This window comes from Dendrobium catenatum, unplaced genomic scaffold, assembly GCF_001605985.2.
Source record: "Dendrobium catenatum unplaced genomic scaffold, ASM160598v2 fragScaff_scaffold_414, whole genome shotgun sequence".
NCBI classification, from domain to species: Eukaryota; Viridiplantae; Streptophyta; class Magnoliopsida; order Asparagales; family Orchidaceae; genus Dendrobium; species Dendrobium catenatum.
Window position 1 is genome coordinate 1,611,087 of NW_021318876.1, and position 19,632 is coordinate 1,630,718.

General features: G+C 37.2%; 1 protein-coding gene across 1 annotated transcript in view; it reads right to left on the bottom strand.

Moving 5' to 3' along the window:
* LOC110112105 (protein DCL homolog, chloroplastic) overlaps positions 1–11,465 on the bottom strand; it is a 47,319-nt gene extending 35,854 nt beyond the window's left edge. The window contains exon 1 of the mRNA XM_020844201.2: positions 11,025–11,465. Within this exon, the coding sequence (XP_020699860.1) occupies positions 11,025–11,365 (341 nt within the window). The 5' untranslated portion in view covers positions 11,366–11,465. The remainder of the gene's footprint in view (positions 1–11,024) is intronic.
* Positions 11,466–19,632: the final 8,167 nt, after the last annotated feature.

Below are 19,632 nucleotides of genomic sequence, written 5' to 3' on the forward strand. Positions count from 1 at the left end.
ACGCACCGAAAAATCATCTATACACGCTTTTCTTAGCATGGTGGGATAGAACCCGGTGCAACGCCTTTGACAAAGTGGGGTACATATAAGTACCCGTACGTGGGAAAAGCCGGCTGCATTTTTCAACCAAGTATTGTAGAAGACTCATACACACTTTTCTTAGCATGGTGGAGGACGAAAAAAAATACGGCCGTGATGTCCGAGGACACATACCATGCACTCTTTTGTTAGCGTGGTGCGAAGGCCAAATTTCCTATAGTTTCTCCTGAATGGGGAAGGCACCTGTAGGCTGCCGAAATTTTACCTAAAAACACATGAACAACATTTGGACAATAGGAGACCTAAGTGACAATAAATCGAATCTAAATGAACTTGAACAATAAGAGAAAGATAATTAATGATGATTCAATTTGTACTCAAATGAATAAATATAAGCTTGATTTGGACAATGAAGATTTGGACTCGAATGTGATATGAGTTATAATGATATTGAACTCAAACTTGGATTAGTGTTTGAACCAGATGAGCTCGAGCTTGAACTTGAACTTGACAAAGAACTAAGTGGACATGAATTGAACAATTTGAATCCAAGCAAAACTTGGTGTGGATCACAAAAGACCCGACTCAAACATGGCATAGAATGAGACTTAACTTCAACTCAATGTAATGATAAGGACCTAATTTAAATCCAAATTGAACCTGAAATTATCTTAGACTTGATTTGAACATTAAACTGACATGACTTGAACATTTGAACTCAAGCAAAGATTTGAGTTGGACCACAGGTGACTCGTAGAGAGAGTTATCTAAACATAATCAACATGCAAGAGCAATGGCATGCTCATAACTGATAATACAAAATCTTCAATTGTCACTTCAACCAGATGACAAATGTTAATGGTCGATTGTGTTAAGTTCATCATATATATACATGTTGCGATCCATTTTGGTGGACAAAGAATTTTCAAGTATGGCTTGATCATAAAGTCAAAGAAACGTGACCGATTATAACTGACAATCAATAAGGATTGTATAAGGTGTGATAATTCACCTGCAGATGACAATAGCAGTTAAACTATATGACAGTAGTTGAGCCACGAACCTGATGGCATTCCTACAATCAGCCACTTTACAAGTATGCATGGAAATTCTTAGGGATGTAGGAAGGTACGCAATGGATGCAACAATGTTCTGTGGTCAATGTCAAGCAACTCATAGACGAGCATAAAAGCCTAATTACAAGAAGTAAAGTTCATGAATACATTTGTCGTTTACAACATAAGATCGGCATACAGTGAATATACCAATATTCTACGAGCAGTACCAAGACACAAGTAAAGGCATTCAACCCTGCAAGCAATAAAAATTAAGAAGGAATATACATACAGCTTGATTACAGGCAAGTATGCAAGAATCCTCAACGAATGCCACTACAATTGATGATGAGTAGAACACCAAGCAGCTCACTCACATCCATCAAGTAATAGAGTTAAAGGAAATATATAATTCAATTGCAACCAACAAAATGGAAGTTTGGATGTGTACTATAACCCATCCATGAACTATTACGGCCGAGGCACAATGATCAAACTAACCACATCTATAAAAGAGCAAGGATAACCAAAACAAATGCGACATTATGTTCATAAGAAAAATACAAAAGGTGTATGATTAATGCAATGAATATAATAGCTCACTAACTGATGTGCATGAAAAAGTTAGTGATGAGTGTAGCAGTGTTGTACAATCAAGATCAGAATACAAGCAATCATATTCAACCTTGCAAGCTACAATCAATACCACTTGATTGAAAGTGAATACACCGACTCCCTTCAAGTAGAAGAATTTGACGTGCAACGAACATAGTAACCTTCTTACAAGCAGAGATCAAATTAGAGGGATAAAAATTGCTTTACAACACTCCTACGATCAACCTCTGTTCAATGACCGATAAATACACCGATCTTCTACAAGCTAAGAGAAGAAGATATATAGCAAATGCAAATGTCCACGGGCTCTTATAGAAGACCCACTGTCTACACAAAATATCATCTATAAACAAAATGCCATATGAGTAAAGCAAATCTAAATACCTACAGGCTACTACGAGAGACTTGTTGTACACCTAATATGTAATCCACAAGAAAGACATAAGGGAGCTACAGCATATGACAATATCTACCAGACAAAGCAGGAGATTCGTTAGTGCACTATAATCCACCTGCAAAAAGCAATAAATAGTGGACAACAATCTATATATACAAAGCAGCAAACAACTCAATCCACAAGCTGCAACAACACGCCACCGGATCTGCAACACTTGAACAAGCATACATAAGGTGCACACGAGTTTCCAATTAAAATGATATATTCAAATGACAGTTGTCCGCAATTGATCAACTGAAGTATTCCAAAAATACCCCTGCACATGCACTATAATATGTATGCATATAGGTACACTAAAAGGGCATATATAATCATATACCTCCATGGCCCCAACGAGCGTATTATGGGTACACACATGACGTCTAGGGATGCTGCACGGGTCAACAAATGAACGTAGTTTGAGCCCAATCCTTCTATATGGATGGATAGGAGTTGACACGGCTTAAACTATTAAACATATATACTGTCAAGATGTCAACTGGAATACCTGTTTTATACATTTATATGAGGCCTTCAAGGTCTATAAATAAAAAAATTCATTAACAAAATATAGAGCCTGCAAAACCCGATCCTTTATCGGCAAGTCAACGGAGTCGACAAGTTCAATCCATAAATGAAAATGATCCCAAACATCTCGACAATGATTGTGTTGAACGTATATCTCAACCGGAGGGGTTAACTCCAACCATTTTAAATGTCTTTAAACTTCCGCAAAGTTCAAATTCCTACAAATACTAATATTTTCAAATGTCTCTCATTCACCCCGATAATGGCCGTGTTGAATGTAGATCTCAACCGGAAGGGTTAATTCCGAATATTTTAAATATCATAACAAATACCCGAAGATCCAAAAATCTCAAGATCATCCAAATCGAAAATGTTTAAAATTGAAATGACTCATCAATGCTTAAAGCAAAATTCATCCACCCTCCATAACATTTTACCGAGGTGGACATAATTATTATAAGTCATTCGTTATCAATATTTGTCATTTCTTTAGTCAATTTGGCAAGGCAATCAGCTTTGTTGCTCTGACCTCGAGGAACTTGAGCTAATTTGATAACTGGGATTTGCTTCATAGGCTCAAGAACTCGCTGATGATAATAGGCCAACTCAAACTTGGTGATTTTGTAAACTCTCAGTACTTGATTTATAACAAGTTGAGAATCACCGAAGATTTAGAGGTTTCGAATTCTAACATCGATTGCAATCTCCAGTCTTGCTATTAAGGCTTCATATTTGACATCATTGTTGGTTCGAGGTTTAGTTAAGTTGAATGAGAATCTAATTACGCCTCTCTCAGGTGATACAAAAATGAGTCCAATTCTAGCTTGATCTTTTTCAAGATTTGGAGATCGAGTGCGCTTAATTGACGACGCTCCATTAAAGTACATTTTCCATCACTGCCCACCTGGCTAGGTGACCTGTCAACGCTGATTTTGTTATCAAGAACTTCAGCAAATCGATCTATGATACCAAGGTGATTTTGTGAGACAGCATATAATGGTGGAGTTTCTGAACTACGAAAATTAGGGCCAAGTAATGCTTCTCAATTGGAAAGTAGCATATTTTTGCTCCAAAGAATCTCTAACATATGTAGTAGAGTGCGTTCTCCTTGCCTTCTTCATTGTGTTGGGCCAATAATGCTCTGAGAGACTCTTCTAATGCTGCCGTGTATAATATAGAGGCTTCCCCGGAATTGGCGCTGCGAGAATGGGCAGATTAAACAAGTATTTTTTTATACTATCAAATGCTTCATGGCACTCTTTGTCCCACTTGAAACGAACATCTTTCTATATTAATTTGGAGAAGGGCTGGCACCTACCCGACAGATTGATATGAACCGCCGAATGAAAGCAAGTCGTCCTTGCAAAAAACAAAGTTGACGGAGGTTCTTTGGAGGTGGCATCTCTATAATTGCCTTGATCTTGTTGGGGTCGACTTTGATTCATCGATAGCGAATGACGTACCCCATAATTTTTCCTGAGGATACCTCAAATGCACACTTTAGGGGGTTCATCTTCATATTATATTTTCTGATCCTCTCGAACACTATCCTTAGGTCATCAAGGTGGTCTTTCCTGTCTATGCTCTTAATGACCAGGTCATCTATGTAGCATTCAACCTTCTGAAGAATCAGCTCATCAAATATGTGCGTCATTACCTGTTGATATGTGTCACCAACGTTCTTCAGGCCGACGGGCATGACCGTGTAACAAAATATGCCTACAAGTATTTTGAATGATGAGTCATCTATGTAGTATTCGACTTTCTGATGAATCAGCTCATCAAATATGTGCGTCATCGTCTATTGATATGTGACACCAGCGTTCTTCAGGCCGAAGTGCATGAACGTGTAACAAAATATGTCTATAAGTATTCTGAATGATGTATTCTTTTCATCTTCAAGCATCATTTTGATTTGGTTGTAGCCCGAAGATCCATCAATGAAGATAAACATATAATAATTGGAAGTATTGTCAACTAGAAGTTCTGATACCGGGAGCGGAAAGTCATCTTTCAGACATACATTGTTAAGGTCCCTGAAATCGATGCAGATACGAATCTGGCCATTCTTTTTCTTCACAGGGATAATATTGGCAATCCAGTCGGCATATTTTTTCTCTAATAAAGCCCGCATCAGTAAGCTTCTTCGTCTCTACAATCATATGTTCTTCAATCTCAATCTCATTCTCCTTTGAGGTTGTTTGACGGGTGATGCATTTGGTTTGATAGCTAATTTGTGAACTGCTACGTTAGGAAATAATCCAGGCATCTCAGCATATGTCCAGGCAAAGCAGTTCCTGAATTCACAAAGAAGTTTCTTCATTTCTTCTACCTACCCTTTTAGCAGAATGTAGATAATGAAGGTTGGACGAGGGTTTATAGGTGTCAACTTCGTACATATCTTCATCACCATCGTCATCGGATTTGATTTCCTCACATATGATTGCTCGGCAAGTCTCCTTTCAGAGGTATTTTTGCTTGATGAATCTGATACATTTATATGCAACTATATCATTCTGTCGTAATGTACGGGAATTCCTTCCATACCAGAAGCCTGTACGAAGATGTTGTTTAATGGTAGGAACATTGATTTTCTTTCATAGCATTTGTTGAATACCTTTGATATTAAATCTATGTAGCTTCGTAGGAAGTAACTCTTCAGAATCGAGTAGCATACAACACCAGTCATAATTCTCTTCTTTGCACTTTCCCGCAGAATATAATACGTTCGCTGGTGCAGTCTCCTTTTTAAGAGGGGCAAATAAAGGGTGGTGAGTTCTTCAATCTTATGCACCTCACACGGAATGATTTCTTTGAAGTATTGTAGGAAAATACGTGTGACTATAAGTACGCTATCTGAAATCGACAGGGCGTATATTCTTTTGGAGAACACACCTGCATTGTATTCATGTAGATAGAGTCGAAGTCATAATCATCATTTGAATATTCAACCTCCCTAAACTAATCGACTGTTACTGGCATATCCTCCGGGATTTTGTAGGGGTAACATCGTCTTCATCTGTATCACTCCTAAGGGAGGCACGTGTTTCCTTTCTTTGGGAATGGTTAGTACTTTAGATAGAGTTGGCGTTGCCTTCTTTCTCCCCACATGCTTCTTCTCACCTTCCTGTTCAGGTTTCTTTGCGGCCTTTGAATTTGATGCCTCAACCTTAAGAGAGCTCGACGACTTCAGCTTCTTTGGCATAAAGTATCTGGCATTTTCATATATCATTACTTCATGTACTACAAAGGGTTGGATATCCTCAGAGATCCTGAATTCTTCTCCATCCTTGAGATACTTCATACACTGGTATAATGTTGACGGGATAACGCCATATTTGTGCAACTAGGGGCAACCTAGTAGCGCTTTGAATGAAGTGTCTGCATCAATTACATAGAACTTGGCTTCTGTATGAAATTCTCCAAATATAAAAGGGAGCATAAATGATCCAAGTATCTTCTGCCCTTTCTCGTTAAAGCCATGTATCATTAACTTATCTTGCCCAAGATGTTTCACATTAAGGCACAATGATCTCAATGCCTTTAAGCTCATGAGATTTATGGAAGACCCGAGATTGATCAAAATCTGATTGAGCATCATATCATCGCTCTCCGCCGTAACATACAGAAAGAGATTGTAATCTGCCATCCCAAGCATCTGATCATCCTAACCAAAAGTAATTATTTGCTCATTCCGAGCATGCAAGATTTCAATCAAGTTACGCTCAGCAAAATACGCCTCATATCTTTCGGGGTCCTTGAGAGCTTGGATCAAAATCTCCCGAAGGTCTTTAAACATCACGAGGGCGTCGTATATACTGAGTTGTTCTGTGATCTTCCTCAAGTGGGATAAGATATTATAATATATCCCCTTAACTGAAATTTCTTTTTTCTTGGAGTCTTCGGAGATAATATCTTCATTAATAACTATGTTCTTCCCCTTGTCTTTATTAGGAATCACCTTCATTGGTGGAGGTGACAGTACCTTGCCACTTCTCATCTATACCTGGGCCACCTCATCTGATTCAGATTAATTTAGTGAAGTATTCCCCTCAGAGTCGTTCATTGTCCCATCTGGAGATTCACCTGCAGACTCAGAATCATCCCCCAGTTTCACCTGCTCAATTTGTGATGCTATGTCTGGATCTGAATCTTCATAATTTGGAAAACATAAATCATCTTCAAAATTGTAGTCCATTGATTACACCATCAGACAGGACTCAGGGAATGCTTTTTCAACATATTTCTCCCTTTTTAATATCTTTGACGTCGCCGAGATGACTCGGCATGTCTCCGTAGGAAGGGATTCATCCCCAGCTTCTTCTTCCTTTTTATTTATTTTGAGCTATGTCATGAATTCACCGAGCTTAATAAGCCTCCTAGGGGTCTGATAATATTCGCCCAAACTAATAATAGCCTTTTGAGTTGTAATTTTCTTCTCCATATGCTTCTTCAATTTTGCTTTATTCTTAAAAGCCTTTGACTTTACCTTACCAGACTTTGATGAGCTATTTTGGCCATGTTGTTATCGGGAGGTGGATGCATGTGGCACAAGCAACTACTTTAAATTTAGCACTGGTTCAATAGGAAACTTCTACTTGACACCAGGAACTTTCTAGTTGTTTTAACATTTATGTTATCTTCTTAGAGATCATGGTTTCCCATTGCTCTTTTTGAATAGGTTCTTTTGTTGTTATTTTTTTAGGCGAGAGTACAGAAGAGGACGTAACTACCCGGGTAGACTCCTTTTTGGGATGAATTAACATGTTATCTGATAACCTCAACTCTCCCTTTTTATACTTCTTTTCTAGTCAATCTTTAAAGACATAGCAATCTTTAACTGGGTGACTTACTATCTGATAATATAGGCAGTAGCTTGGTTTGCCACTATGTTTGGATTCTTCAGTCCTTTTATATTCTGGCAGTTCTAGACCAGCCTTTAGTGCTTATCGAAACAGTTTAGCGACACTGTCCCTCTTAAATGAATATTCTTTATTCATTTTCTCCTTGAGGGATGGGAACGTTATATCACCAGTTCCCATGATTTTTCTCTGGCGCTCTCCTCCACCAGGGAAGGCTTCAAGTTTATCATTCAAGCACTAACTTTGGATGAGGATTAAGGTTATAAGCATGTTTTGGTTTATCATTATACTGCATAGGCTGCTTCCCTTTATCTACGTTATGCATTACCTGTCAGTCTTTATCAACATCATATGCCACATATTTTTCCTTATCAGGTCTGGAAGAGAATGTGGAGTAAGCTTCACTATTCCTGGCATCAGGTGCTTTGGCCTTTTTGGGTCTATCAGAGAGGCTTTCAAATTTTGATAAGTTTAACTTTTTAAATTTTCCCACCCTATCCAGCAGATCTTGGAAGGTAGTGATTGAAGTCATGAATAAGAAGGGTTGCATTTTATCATTAATGTTCCCCATCAACAGTTGAACTGCATGTTCTTCTTCCAATTGCTACTTGTACTTCATACTGAGATTCTGCCAGCGTGTTATATATTTCGCCACAGACTCATCATTTCTCTTTTTATCTAGGGCGATATCAGCGATGATAGTCTTCTTTTTTGTACTGGCAAATAATTTTATAAATGAAACTTCTAATTTCACGAATGTCTTTAGAGAATCATTCGGTAGCTCGGCGTACCATTCGAAAGCAATTCCAGTAAAGCTAAACTAATAGATACTAAGGAGGGACAAAGATATATGTATAAGTTAATCAAGCAAAGAGATAGGAGTAGTAAGGATTTAGTTCAAGTGAAGTGTATTAAGAATGAAGATCAAAAAATACTTTTCTTTGAAGATAATATTCAATAAAGGTGGATGAGGTATTTTGCTAAATTTTTTAATGAAGAATGTGAAAATACGATTGACTTTAGTGACTTTATCACTCTTAATAAAAATAAAGATTTTTGTTTTTATCGACGTATAAGTAAAATCGAAGTTAGAGAGACTTTAATAAAAATGAAATTTGAAAAAGCTATTGGACCTGATGATATTCCAATAGAGATGTGGAAGTCCTTAGGAGATGAAAGAATTTTTTTGTTTACAAAATTTTTTAATACAGTTTTGAAAACTAAAAAGATGCTAGATCAGTGGAGAATGAGTGTGTTAATTTCTATTTTTAAGAATAAAGGTGATGCACATGAGTGTACGAATTATAGAGAAATTAAGTTAATGTGTCATACTTTAAAACTTTAGGAGTGAGTTATGGAGTGTAGGTTGTGGTATGATACTAATATTTTTCAAAATCAATTTGGATTCATGCCGGGTAGATCTAATATAGAAGTCATTCATTTATTGAGAGGTTTGATGGAGAAATATAAAGAGAATAAGGACAATCTACATATGATATTTATTGATTTAGAGAAATCATATGATAAAGTTTCAAGAGAAGTGCTGTGGAGAGTTCTTGAAATGAAAGGAGTTAATAATGCTTATATTCAAATCATTAAAGATATGTATGCAGGAGCTATTACTTGTGTTCAAACACAACGTGGTTTGACCAAGTATTTTCCTATTTCAATTAGATTACATCAAGGATCAACCTTAAGTACATATCTTTTTGCTTTAGTCATGGATGTTCTCACTAGACATTTGCAAGAGGATGTACCTTGGTGTATGCTTTTTGCTGATGATATTCTTCTTGTTGATAAGGCTAGAGAGGGAGTTGAAGGTAAACTTGAATTATGGAGGTTAACTTTAGAGTCTAAAGGTTTTCGCTTGAGTAGATCTAAAATTGAATATATGGAGTGTAATTTTAGTAGCAATAGACTTAGTGAGGGGATTATGACTTTGGGCGATCAAGTCATTAATAAGAGTACATGTTTTAGTTATCTTGGATCTATTGTTCAGAGTGATGGTGAAATTGATGGGGATATTATCAATATAACTCAAGTTGGATGGTTGAGGTGGAGGAATACATCAGGCTTATTGTGCGATAGAAAAGTCTCCCTCAAACTTAAGGGAAAATTCTATAAGATGGTGGTGAGACCTGCAATGCTTTATGGTGTTGAATGTTGCCCATTAAAAGAGAAGCATAATACTAAGTTAAGCGTTGCAGAGATGAGGATGCTTAGGTGGATGAGTGGCTTGACCCTTAGAGATAGGATACGAAATGAGCATATACGTGAAAAGGTTGGAGTAGCTCTAGTGGAAGATAAGATTAGAAAGAGTAGCCTTAGATGGTTTGGTCATATTAAACGGAGGCCTTCCGATGACCCAGTTAGGAAAGTTGAGGTATTAGATTTGACTTATATTATGAAAGGTAGATGTAGACCTAAAAAGACTTGGTTAGAAAATATTAGAAATGATATTTCTTTAATAAATATAAATGAGAATTTAACTTTTAACCGGACACAATGGCGGAGAAGGATTCATGTAGCCGACTCCACATAGTGGAACAAATGCTTGATGTTGTTGTTGTTGTTATTTAAAACACCCTTACAGCAATTCCTTTTTGTTTTATTTCATAACATACCCTCACTGTTTTCCCATTTTGAAAATCATCATACAATCAGGAAAACCTAAAGAAGGATTGCTAGTTATAAATGCCTGCCTAAACTCAATAACAATTATCTTATCTATTTTTTTAGGGAGTTAAGTAATCTAAATTAACCTAACAACCTCAATTAAAATTTAAGTTATCCCAATGATCTTGATTAACTTCGATTGATATTTCAAAGATCATGGACTTCCATAGCATTGGCGCTTGAGGAAACTCATTCCTTTTTTCCACCCATGATTGGATAAGAGGGCTTTTTATGCTTATTCTTAATCATGGATACAAAATCTAGGCCAGATGTCAAAAACATTATTGCGTCAAATTCCAAATAAGAAGCAAACGTTTTGAAGGTTTGGTTGTGTTATTGCTACTGTAGTAGTTTTCGTTCAAACTACATGATTTTTGTCGTTTTCCAAATGCGGCTAGTACTTTCTTGAGGTAGCAAGTTCAAGCGTGCATAGAGCCCCACTATAACATTCATCAATTTCGTTGTGTTTGTAACTTTGTTTCTATCATTTATATTATTTAGTTTAATCTTGAGCCACAAAAAAATATGGTGGTTTGCTCTCTAAATCCGAAAGAAATATGCAAAATATTTTGCTTCACAGTGATGAAAACGGTTTAGCGGAATTCCCAATGTAGTGCTTAGATAGTGGAGGCAAGCTTGATTGAGTAGAAAAACCATTATGTATTTTCGTGTGCTGGTGTTCATAGAGCTCCATAGCAACAAGCAAGAATCACACAGATGATTTCCTCAACGATACTAGCTCTCATGCAATATATTTTATTTCCAGCAATTTCCACATTAAAGTAAATTAATGTATTGCAAAAAAAGTTTTACCTATCCGAGTGAAGAATATCCTTGGTACGGAACTTGATGAGATCGATGTCAAGAAGAATCTCCCCCTCCTTATCCTTCCACCGCCGATAATCTGGATGATACTCACACGAATTCTCCTTCTGTTTAGGCAGCGAAGGAGGTGTAAGCCCTCTTAAGCCGCCGCCACCGACCGTTGCCCTCGGCGCAGTGACACCGAGCATGGAGACGGCGTACTCCGGGTGCTGGGGCGATTGAAGCGAGGAAATATCGACGGAACATCGGCGTGGAACCGCGGCTCTCAGAGCTCGAGCTTGGAGGAACAGAAAACCTCTCAAACGGAGAAGCGTGCCAGCAGAGGCCATTGGAACCAAATTCGAGTTCTCTCGTTCACCCCACGGACGATACGGTTCTCGATATATTCAGTCCAGCCGCAGCTCTTCGGTAAAAGCTTGGATTCTAACATTGTCGATTTGTGTGAGTTCACCAATAATTGATTCAAAAATCTCCAAACAAAAATATTCAGTCAGTCTTTGATTTTATCAAGAATTGTTTTTCTTAAAAAAAATAGAATTGAATGCAACTCCAATAAATATACATACACACACGAGTCGTGTGACACGACCCACCCATAGAAAAGATTTGACCTAAAAGACTCTTTTTCTTTTTCTTTTTTTTTTTCTTTTTTTGACCTAAAGGGCTCGTGATTTATTCATGGACCTATCTTGAATACAACTACTAAAGTAAGAAGATTGAGTCATGAACTAAAATAAGTTAAATAAATTCAAAATAATAATCTATTTCAATACATAGCGATGTAGGTAAATTGCATATACCTGACAAGTTATAGTCCAAGTGTTCCAACCAAATGGAACAACTCTCTCGAGCAATCACTAACATTAGCCTATGAGCAAGCAAATACTCGCCCCAGAGGAGCCAAGTGACATTTACCCTAGAAGGTTTTACCCCCTTCTATAGTTATCATTAACTAAGGATATCCACCTCCTGTGAATGTCTCGATGCAAGCTATAGTAAGCGCACACATATAAAGCCCATCATCACAACTTCATCATTGTATTAGTTTTTAGTTTTGAGCCATGTTCCTTCAAGGGATTCACTATTTATCTTTAGGGGCTCACCATCATAAACTCAACTTTTATTTCTACTCTTAAAGACTTGCCTTATAAAACAAAAGGTTACTTACTAGCAATTTTCTCAAGCCACATCAGAAGCATAGGATCATGCTAGAGATAGAGGGCCATGTATGTACTATTCAAATCAGTTCATGTGTCTATGTTAGTATGTGCTGGTCATATCATTTTTTTTTTCTTAGGTGTAATCTTCCTTATAGAGCTCTAAACTCTAACCGGAGTTAAGAGACATTTTTTTTTTAATATTATGTTATTTTCACTATTTAAAGAGATATTAGATATTCTCACTTACTCTCTTGTTGATTTTCTTACTTGGCTCTCTCAGTCTAACATATTAAGATCTGCTAGTAGGATTAGGTATCACCATGGATAAATTTAGATCCAAAATTCTTTATGTTATCTCTATATATCACATGGTGTTCAAGATCCTAATTGGAAACCAAGAGATCACAGTGAGAGGAGATCAGACATAATTGTGATTCCATTATTTGAAGGTTGTAAGGAAAGTGGTAAGCTTGCTTAAGGAGATGAAGAATCTTGAAGTGGTAAGGAGATCAAGACAAGAGACAACTAAAGGAGATCCCAACATTAAAAGATAATCTAAAAAAGACTTTGAAGATAAGTTGTCCTTCAATTTGAAACATCTTGAGGTCTTCAGTTTGTTTGTTGCCGAGATGCTAGAGAATGATATTGAAGTCACCTGACATAAGTTAAATATTTAGAAGGATACCAGCCTATGAACAAAAGATAAAGAAGATTGCAACCATCCTAGTTGACCCCATCAAGAAATAAATCTATAAGCTCTTAAATGTTGGCTTCATCTAACATGTGAAATGCCTTAACTGGATCTCCAATATTGTATTGGTATAAATGATAATAGGAAATGGATAATATGCATAGACTTCAGCAGTCTGAATCCAACATGGCCAAAGGATGAGTACTCACTTCCTATGATCAATATACTAGTTAACCTAGTGGTTAGGTTCCTTGTGATGTGCTTTCATACTACATTTTCAAGATATTAACAAATCAAAATGCACCATGATGACTTCAAGAAAACTTGGCATGAAGAATGAAGAGGGCTACTTACTAAGGTATGACTAAGGTATGATGGACTGAGACTCTAAAGACGAAAAACTACAAGCCTTTTTCCCTCTATGTGGGGTCGGCTACATTAATCCTTTTTCTCCATTGTGTCCTGCTAAAAGTAAAATTTTCTTTTAAATCTAATATAGAAAGATTATTTCTAATATTTTCTAACCAAGACTTTTTAGGTCTACCTCTACCTTTCTTAACATAAGTCAAATCTAATATATATATATATATATATATATACTTTTCATAACTTGGACATCGGAAGACTGTCATTTTATGTAACTAGGCAATCTAAGGCGACTCTCTCTAATCTTATCTTCCGCTGGAGCTACTCCAACCTTTTCATGTATATGCTCATTTTGTATCCTATCTCTAAGGGTAAAGCCACTCATCTACTTGAGCATACTCATCTCTACAACACTTAACTTAGTATTATATATGATTCTCTTTTAATGGCCAACATTCCGGACCATAAAGAATTGTAGTTCTCACCACCATCCAAGATATCTAAAATGTGTACTCTTATTAATAACTTGATTGCCCAAAGTTACAATCCCCTCATTGGTCTATTACAACTAAAATTACAATCAATATATTCAATTTTTTATCTACTCAAGCAAAAACCTTTAGACTTTAAAGTTGACCTTTGCAATTCAAGTTTACCTTCAACTCCCTTTATAGTCTTATCGAATATCATCAACAAAATGCATACACCAAGGTATATCCTATTGCAAATGGCTAGTGAGAACATCCAAGACTAAAGAAAAAAGACATGGGCTTAAGGATGATCCTTGATTTAATCCAATTGAAATAGGAAAATACTTGGTCAAACCACCTTGTGTTTGAATACAAGTAATAGATCTTGCATACATATATTTAATGATTTGAATATAAGCATTATTAACTCCTTTCTGTTAAAAAATTTTGAAGTGCAGTGGGTGATCTATTAGTGAAGGGCAATTTGTTGGAACAACACATTTATCATTAAAAGGAGCCATTTGCCATACCAAATAAGAACAACATATGAGATAGCCCATTGGAATGTACTTTTAGTATAGGTTTAGGAAACTTTTTAAGGGAAGGGATTGAAGTGAACTCTAATAAAGTGAAAGTAATCCTGAAGATTACATCACCCAAGATAATAAACGACATACATCAACTCAATGGGCGAGTTATTGAGCTTAATTACTTCATCTCTAAGTTAAGTAAGTGATGCTCACTCATCTTCAAATTCTAAAGAGCATAAAATATTTTACTAGGGGTGAGAAGTATGAGGTTGCTTTATACAACTTAAACTTCTCCCTTCGTTGTCTCCACTGCTCCAAAGCCCATGGTTATGATGAGCTTCTTTTTTATAGCCCCATATTTTGAACCCTGCAATGGCCCTAGTTCCTTAGCCACAATAATAGAAAAGAAAGAAGAAGAAGAATTACAAGAAGAAGAAGAGAGTGGGGAGTTTTATTTTATTTTGTACTTATGTTTCTTTGTATTTATTTTAATTTTGGGGGAGGAGGAAGTAAAATTCAAAATGCAAAATATAATGTTATTTGTTCATCTGGTAAATTATTTTGCTTGTCCGTTGTTTGGGCTGAAAGTTTAAAAAAGAGGTTTTGAAGAGCTTAATTTTCTTTGACAAGTTTAATTCAAGATTTCATTCAAAATTAAACACATCACTAGAAACAATATATCACCCTAGGAGGCAAAGATATCATTCCTTAAGGGTTTAGTTAATGGAACTGAATATTTGACCCAGATTGTAATAATCAAATTTAAGGCAGAGCTGCATATAACCCCAGTAGGATAAAATGATGCTTCAATATTTGACTATGGAAATTTGGATAAATTATCACTATTTTCATATTCAGAGTTACCATAATAGATGATGTATCTTTCTAAGGAAAGAAAATATCATCTATTGTTTATCATCTCCCTTGACGATAATGATCGTTGTTGATTTAATTTTCCTAATGAAGATTAAGTAAGTTTTGAAAATTGATTTTTATAAACTGGATGTGGGTTCCAAATCTCCTACAAACACAAGCCATCATAGTTAATTATATGGTAGGGAGGTTGAATCCCCTACGAATACTCTCAATTAAAATAATGATAGATGTTCTATTTAGTGATTTTTTAGGAGTGATATCAAAGAAGGTGAATTTGGAATATGAATAGGAATTAGATTAAATTTTGAACACTTATTTTTGAAGTCAACAGAGGAGGGCTAGGAGACACTTTAGGATTCTGAAATAGTTCAAAAGTGCCACATCCTAAACTAAGTTTTAGGCTTTAAGTTTTGTATTGAGAAAATCTATATTTTGAGTTGAATAACTTGTTAAAAATTTAAGAATATATTCCTAGATGTTAGATTCTTATGATTCAGAATTTTCCCCATATCCTAAATCTAAATTAGGCAATATACCATAGTAGTCCAACCTAGCTGTTGCAATGCAAAACCTGAACTTACCTTACCTGGATTAGGGAGCCAACTAACCACCTAGTCAACTAAAATCCATGAATCTAGTCAATTTTATAAAAGAGTAGTAAGGATATTATTGTTAAAGTTTTTGAGAATTGGGACTTACATCTAGAGCAGATCTTAATTGAAAGTTCATTAGGGATGTTAAATCCTATAGAACTGGCCCGAGGCTAACCAAGAGGGGGGGTGAATTTATATTTAAAAATTCCTTTAAGCAAAACACAAATATTATCACAAACCAAATCACCACAAACACAAGTGTGGAAGAAAATAAATGCGGAAGCAGTAAAAACAAGAACACAAGGGTTTATAGTGGTTCGGTCAACTCGACCTACGTCCACTCCCTGGAGGCGCCCTCCGAGTATTGCACTACCAACATGACTCTCATTTAGCCCTCACAGCTAGGCGGAGAAGCCCTTATAAAAACACCTCCTTTTGCCACACCCGATAAGGCAGAGAACCCAACTCCTTTTGCTTCCTCCTGAAGCAGGCAGAGAACCACGATCACTTATTGAAACTTACCTCTCCTAACCCTTCCAAGGATAAGAGACTCTTGGGAAGAAGAAGTGGAATAATGCTTGGAGCAACCCTTGTGAACCCCCTCACAAGCTCTCTCTCTCTCCCTCTCTCTCTCTATCCCTCTCTCTCTCTCTCCTTTAGGTTTTCTCAGGTCAAAACAACAGCCAAGGATGTTAAAAAATGTTTAACAAGAGCTCTTAAATAGAAAAACTTACCTCTCCCAACCCTTCCAAGGACAAGAGACTCTAGGGAAGAAGAAGTGGAATAATGCTTGGAGCAACCCTTGTGAACCCCCTCACAAGCTCTCTCTCTCTCTATCCCCCTCTCTCTCTCTCTCTTTTAGGTTTTCTCAGGTCAAAACAGCAGCCAAGGATGTTAAAAAATGTTTAACAAGAGCTCTTAAATAGAAGAGCTTCAAAGGAGCTCATTAATTGCAAGTTGTCAACATTATCATCCCGGACGATATGTGAATCGTCCTGGCCGATCAGTACCAATCTCATAAGATCGGCCAGAGCATCGCCCTGAATGCAAACTGGATGATTAAAAATTTGTTTGATCGTCCCGGATGATCTCACGATCATCCTGGCCGATCAGTTCAAATTAGAGGAAAATCATCCAGAGCATCACCCTGAATTTGAGCTGTCCGATCCAAATTGGCCTGAACATTGCCCTGAATTTATGCTAGCCGATATTTATCGTCCAGAACCAACTAAGGGTTTTTGAAAGGATCGTCCTGGTCGATCATGCGATCGTCCAGGATGATGTGATGTATCAATCATCCTTAATTACTCTCATGATTGCCAGATCAATTTAGGCATAATTATACAATATTGTCCAAGCCGATCAAATAATCGTCCTGGCCGATTTCCAAAAATACAGAATACTTAAATTGATCATGGCGGTAAATTCTTTATGTATTGAGCATATCTTCCTAGCCGATACAGGTTTCTTCCAGGCCAATCCGTTAATTACGGCTACCTTAACTAGGAAATCCTGATCAGTCCAAGACGATATAAATATCGTCCGGGATGATGTGAGTAAAAACACAAGTTCTAAATCTCTCAAGTGTGTGTGTGTGGAGTTACTTAACATCAGTCACTTCAAGCAATTACAATTGACTAAAGAAAGAAAAAAGAAAACTATAGACTGACTCAATCCTAATCTACCCAGTCTTGAGTTGGTTACTGTTATCGTCCAATCTTTGAGTCCTGAAAAGTCAGTAGAAAAAGGCAGTCGTATTGAAACAAGATTTGTTTGCTATCATCAAAATCATAATCCAAAAAATAGGTTTGTAACAAACTCCCCCTTTTTTATGATGAAAAATATATCGATAATCAAATTAAAGCGACTAAAAAAATATAATACAGAAAAAGAAAGCAGTCTACTGAAAACAGAAACTAAAACTACAAAAACAAGGGATCTTGATCATCGGATGGATGTGGAGGTGGTGGAGCCTGCTGAAAGTAGCTAGCTAGCATTGTAAACTAATCATTGAACCAGGCTATGTCCTGGTTGTGCTGCTGCTACTGGTGAGTAATGTAGCTATTAAAACGGGCTAAGTCCTCCATGCGGTGGTGCTCATAGCGGGTCATGTCCTCAGAATATTGCTATTCCTGTGCAGCAATGTAAGCGTCAAAACGGGTCTCCCAACGATCAAATCTCTCCACTAACTGGTCAAACTATGAGTGCTGACGAATAGGAACAAGATCAGGAATGGGAGCGGGAGCCTCCTCCTCCTCGACCCCTTGAGGTTCCCCATCCCTTGGGTGGAGACAAGTACTATGAAGGATATTGAAAGAGCTGTTTGAGTTGCAAGGAGGCTGAAGCTCGTGACGAGCAGGATATTGAAGATTGTATTTGGTTTCAAGAATATAGGCTATAAGATATCCTAAAGCAAGGTTGGGTCTCCTCCTATGGCCTAGATCACGAATAGTTGTTAAATTATCAATGTATCAAAAAATCAAGTCAGTAGCATTAAACTCTCTCCGGGCCATGTTGTAAAAGGTTGTCAGGGAAAGCAGAGGAGTGATGTGGACTCGGTCCCCGGCTTTTGGAATAATGGTGGTGAGAAGGACATGCTGAATTGTCCTAGCATCTTTGACTAAAGAGCTAGTCTCTCCAACATGAAAGGGTGTGTTGGTCTGGCGAAGAAAATGATTTGCCGTGGACCAGTCAAAATCAGGATATGAGATAATTATATGCAGCTTATCCCCGGTGGTGAATAGCTGCAATAGTTCAACATAGTCCTGATATATGATCTCGACCGGGCGTCGATTCACATAGGAGGTCAGGGCTGTGAAAGTAGAATTTATATGAAGATTTGCATAAAATTCTAATAGAAGTTCTAAGGAAAAAGGGACAGCGAGGGTAAGAATGAAACACAGACAAGTGTGAGCAAAGAAATCTATTACCGGATATGAAAGGTGGACAGGATTGATGGTCTTGGAAAGGATGATGCCACATTCTTTGTAACGATGGTAAGCTGCTTGATCCTCTACTTCCCTGAATCGAGGGTCCAGAGTGGCCCTCGAGGAACTTCCAGAAGCCTGTCGGACTCGCTTTCCACCAGCCATTGCAAGAAATCAGTAAGTAAAAATGAGATAAAAAGAAGCTTTGAGTGAAAATAATGGATGGAATGGCCTGTATTTAAAGAAACGGCCACATCGTCTAGGACGATCGAAGAATCATCAAGGACGATTTGGTTCAATTATTACATACAGGCCAATTGGTCAAAAAGGAGGTCCGATCATCTAGGCCGATCAGATATCGGCCAGGATGATTAGACACAGGCAATCATCTCGAGGAGTCAAGCCGGACAACCATTGAAAAAGCAAATCGTTCGGGTTGATTAGGTGTATCGTCCAGGATGATGCACAATAATTGATCGTATCGGCTGAAGTTAAAACACTTTAAATCTGTACCACGTGTATCATCCAGGACGACAGTGGATCGGCTAGGACGATTGTCCAATAATAGATCATCCGGGGCCAATTTTTAAGGATTTAAACGTACTGACATGTGGATCGTCCAGGACGATCTAGTGTATGGCCAGGATGATGACCATAAAAGCATCAACCAGGACAAAAATTATATTGGCCAAGATAATCAATATGATTGTTACAGAGTTCGATCGGATCATCCAGGACGATAATGTACCGTCCGAGACAATGAGTTATAGAAGGCTCAGAAAAGTTCAGCAGATAGAATTTTGAAGAGAAATTATCATATCGTCCAGGATGATAGAGGTATTGGCCAAGACGATGCGACAAGAATTTAAAAATCAAAGAAAAATGGAGATGATCAGAGAAAACTCCAAACAAAAATAAATAAAAACTAAAAACAACATAAACAGATAAAAAATAAGAAAAGAGAAAAAAAAATTTGGTTTTTA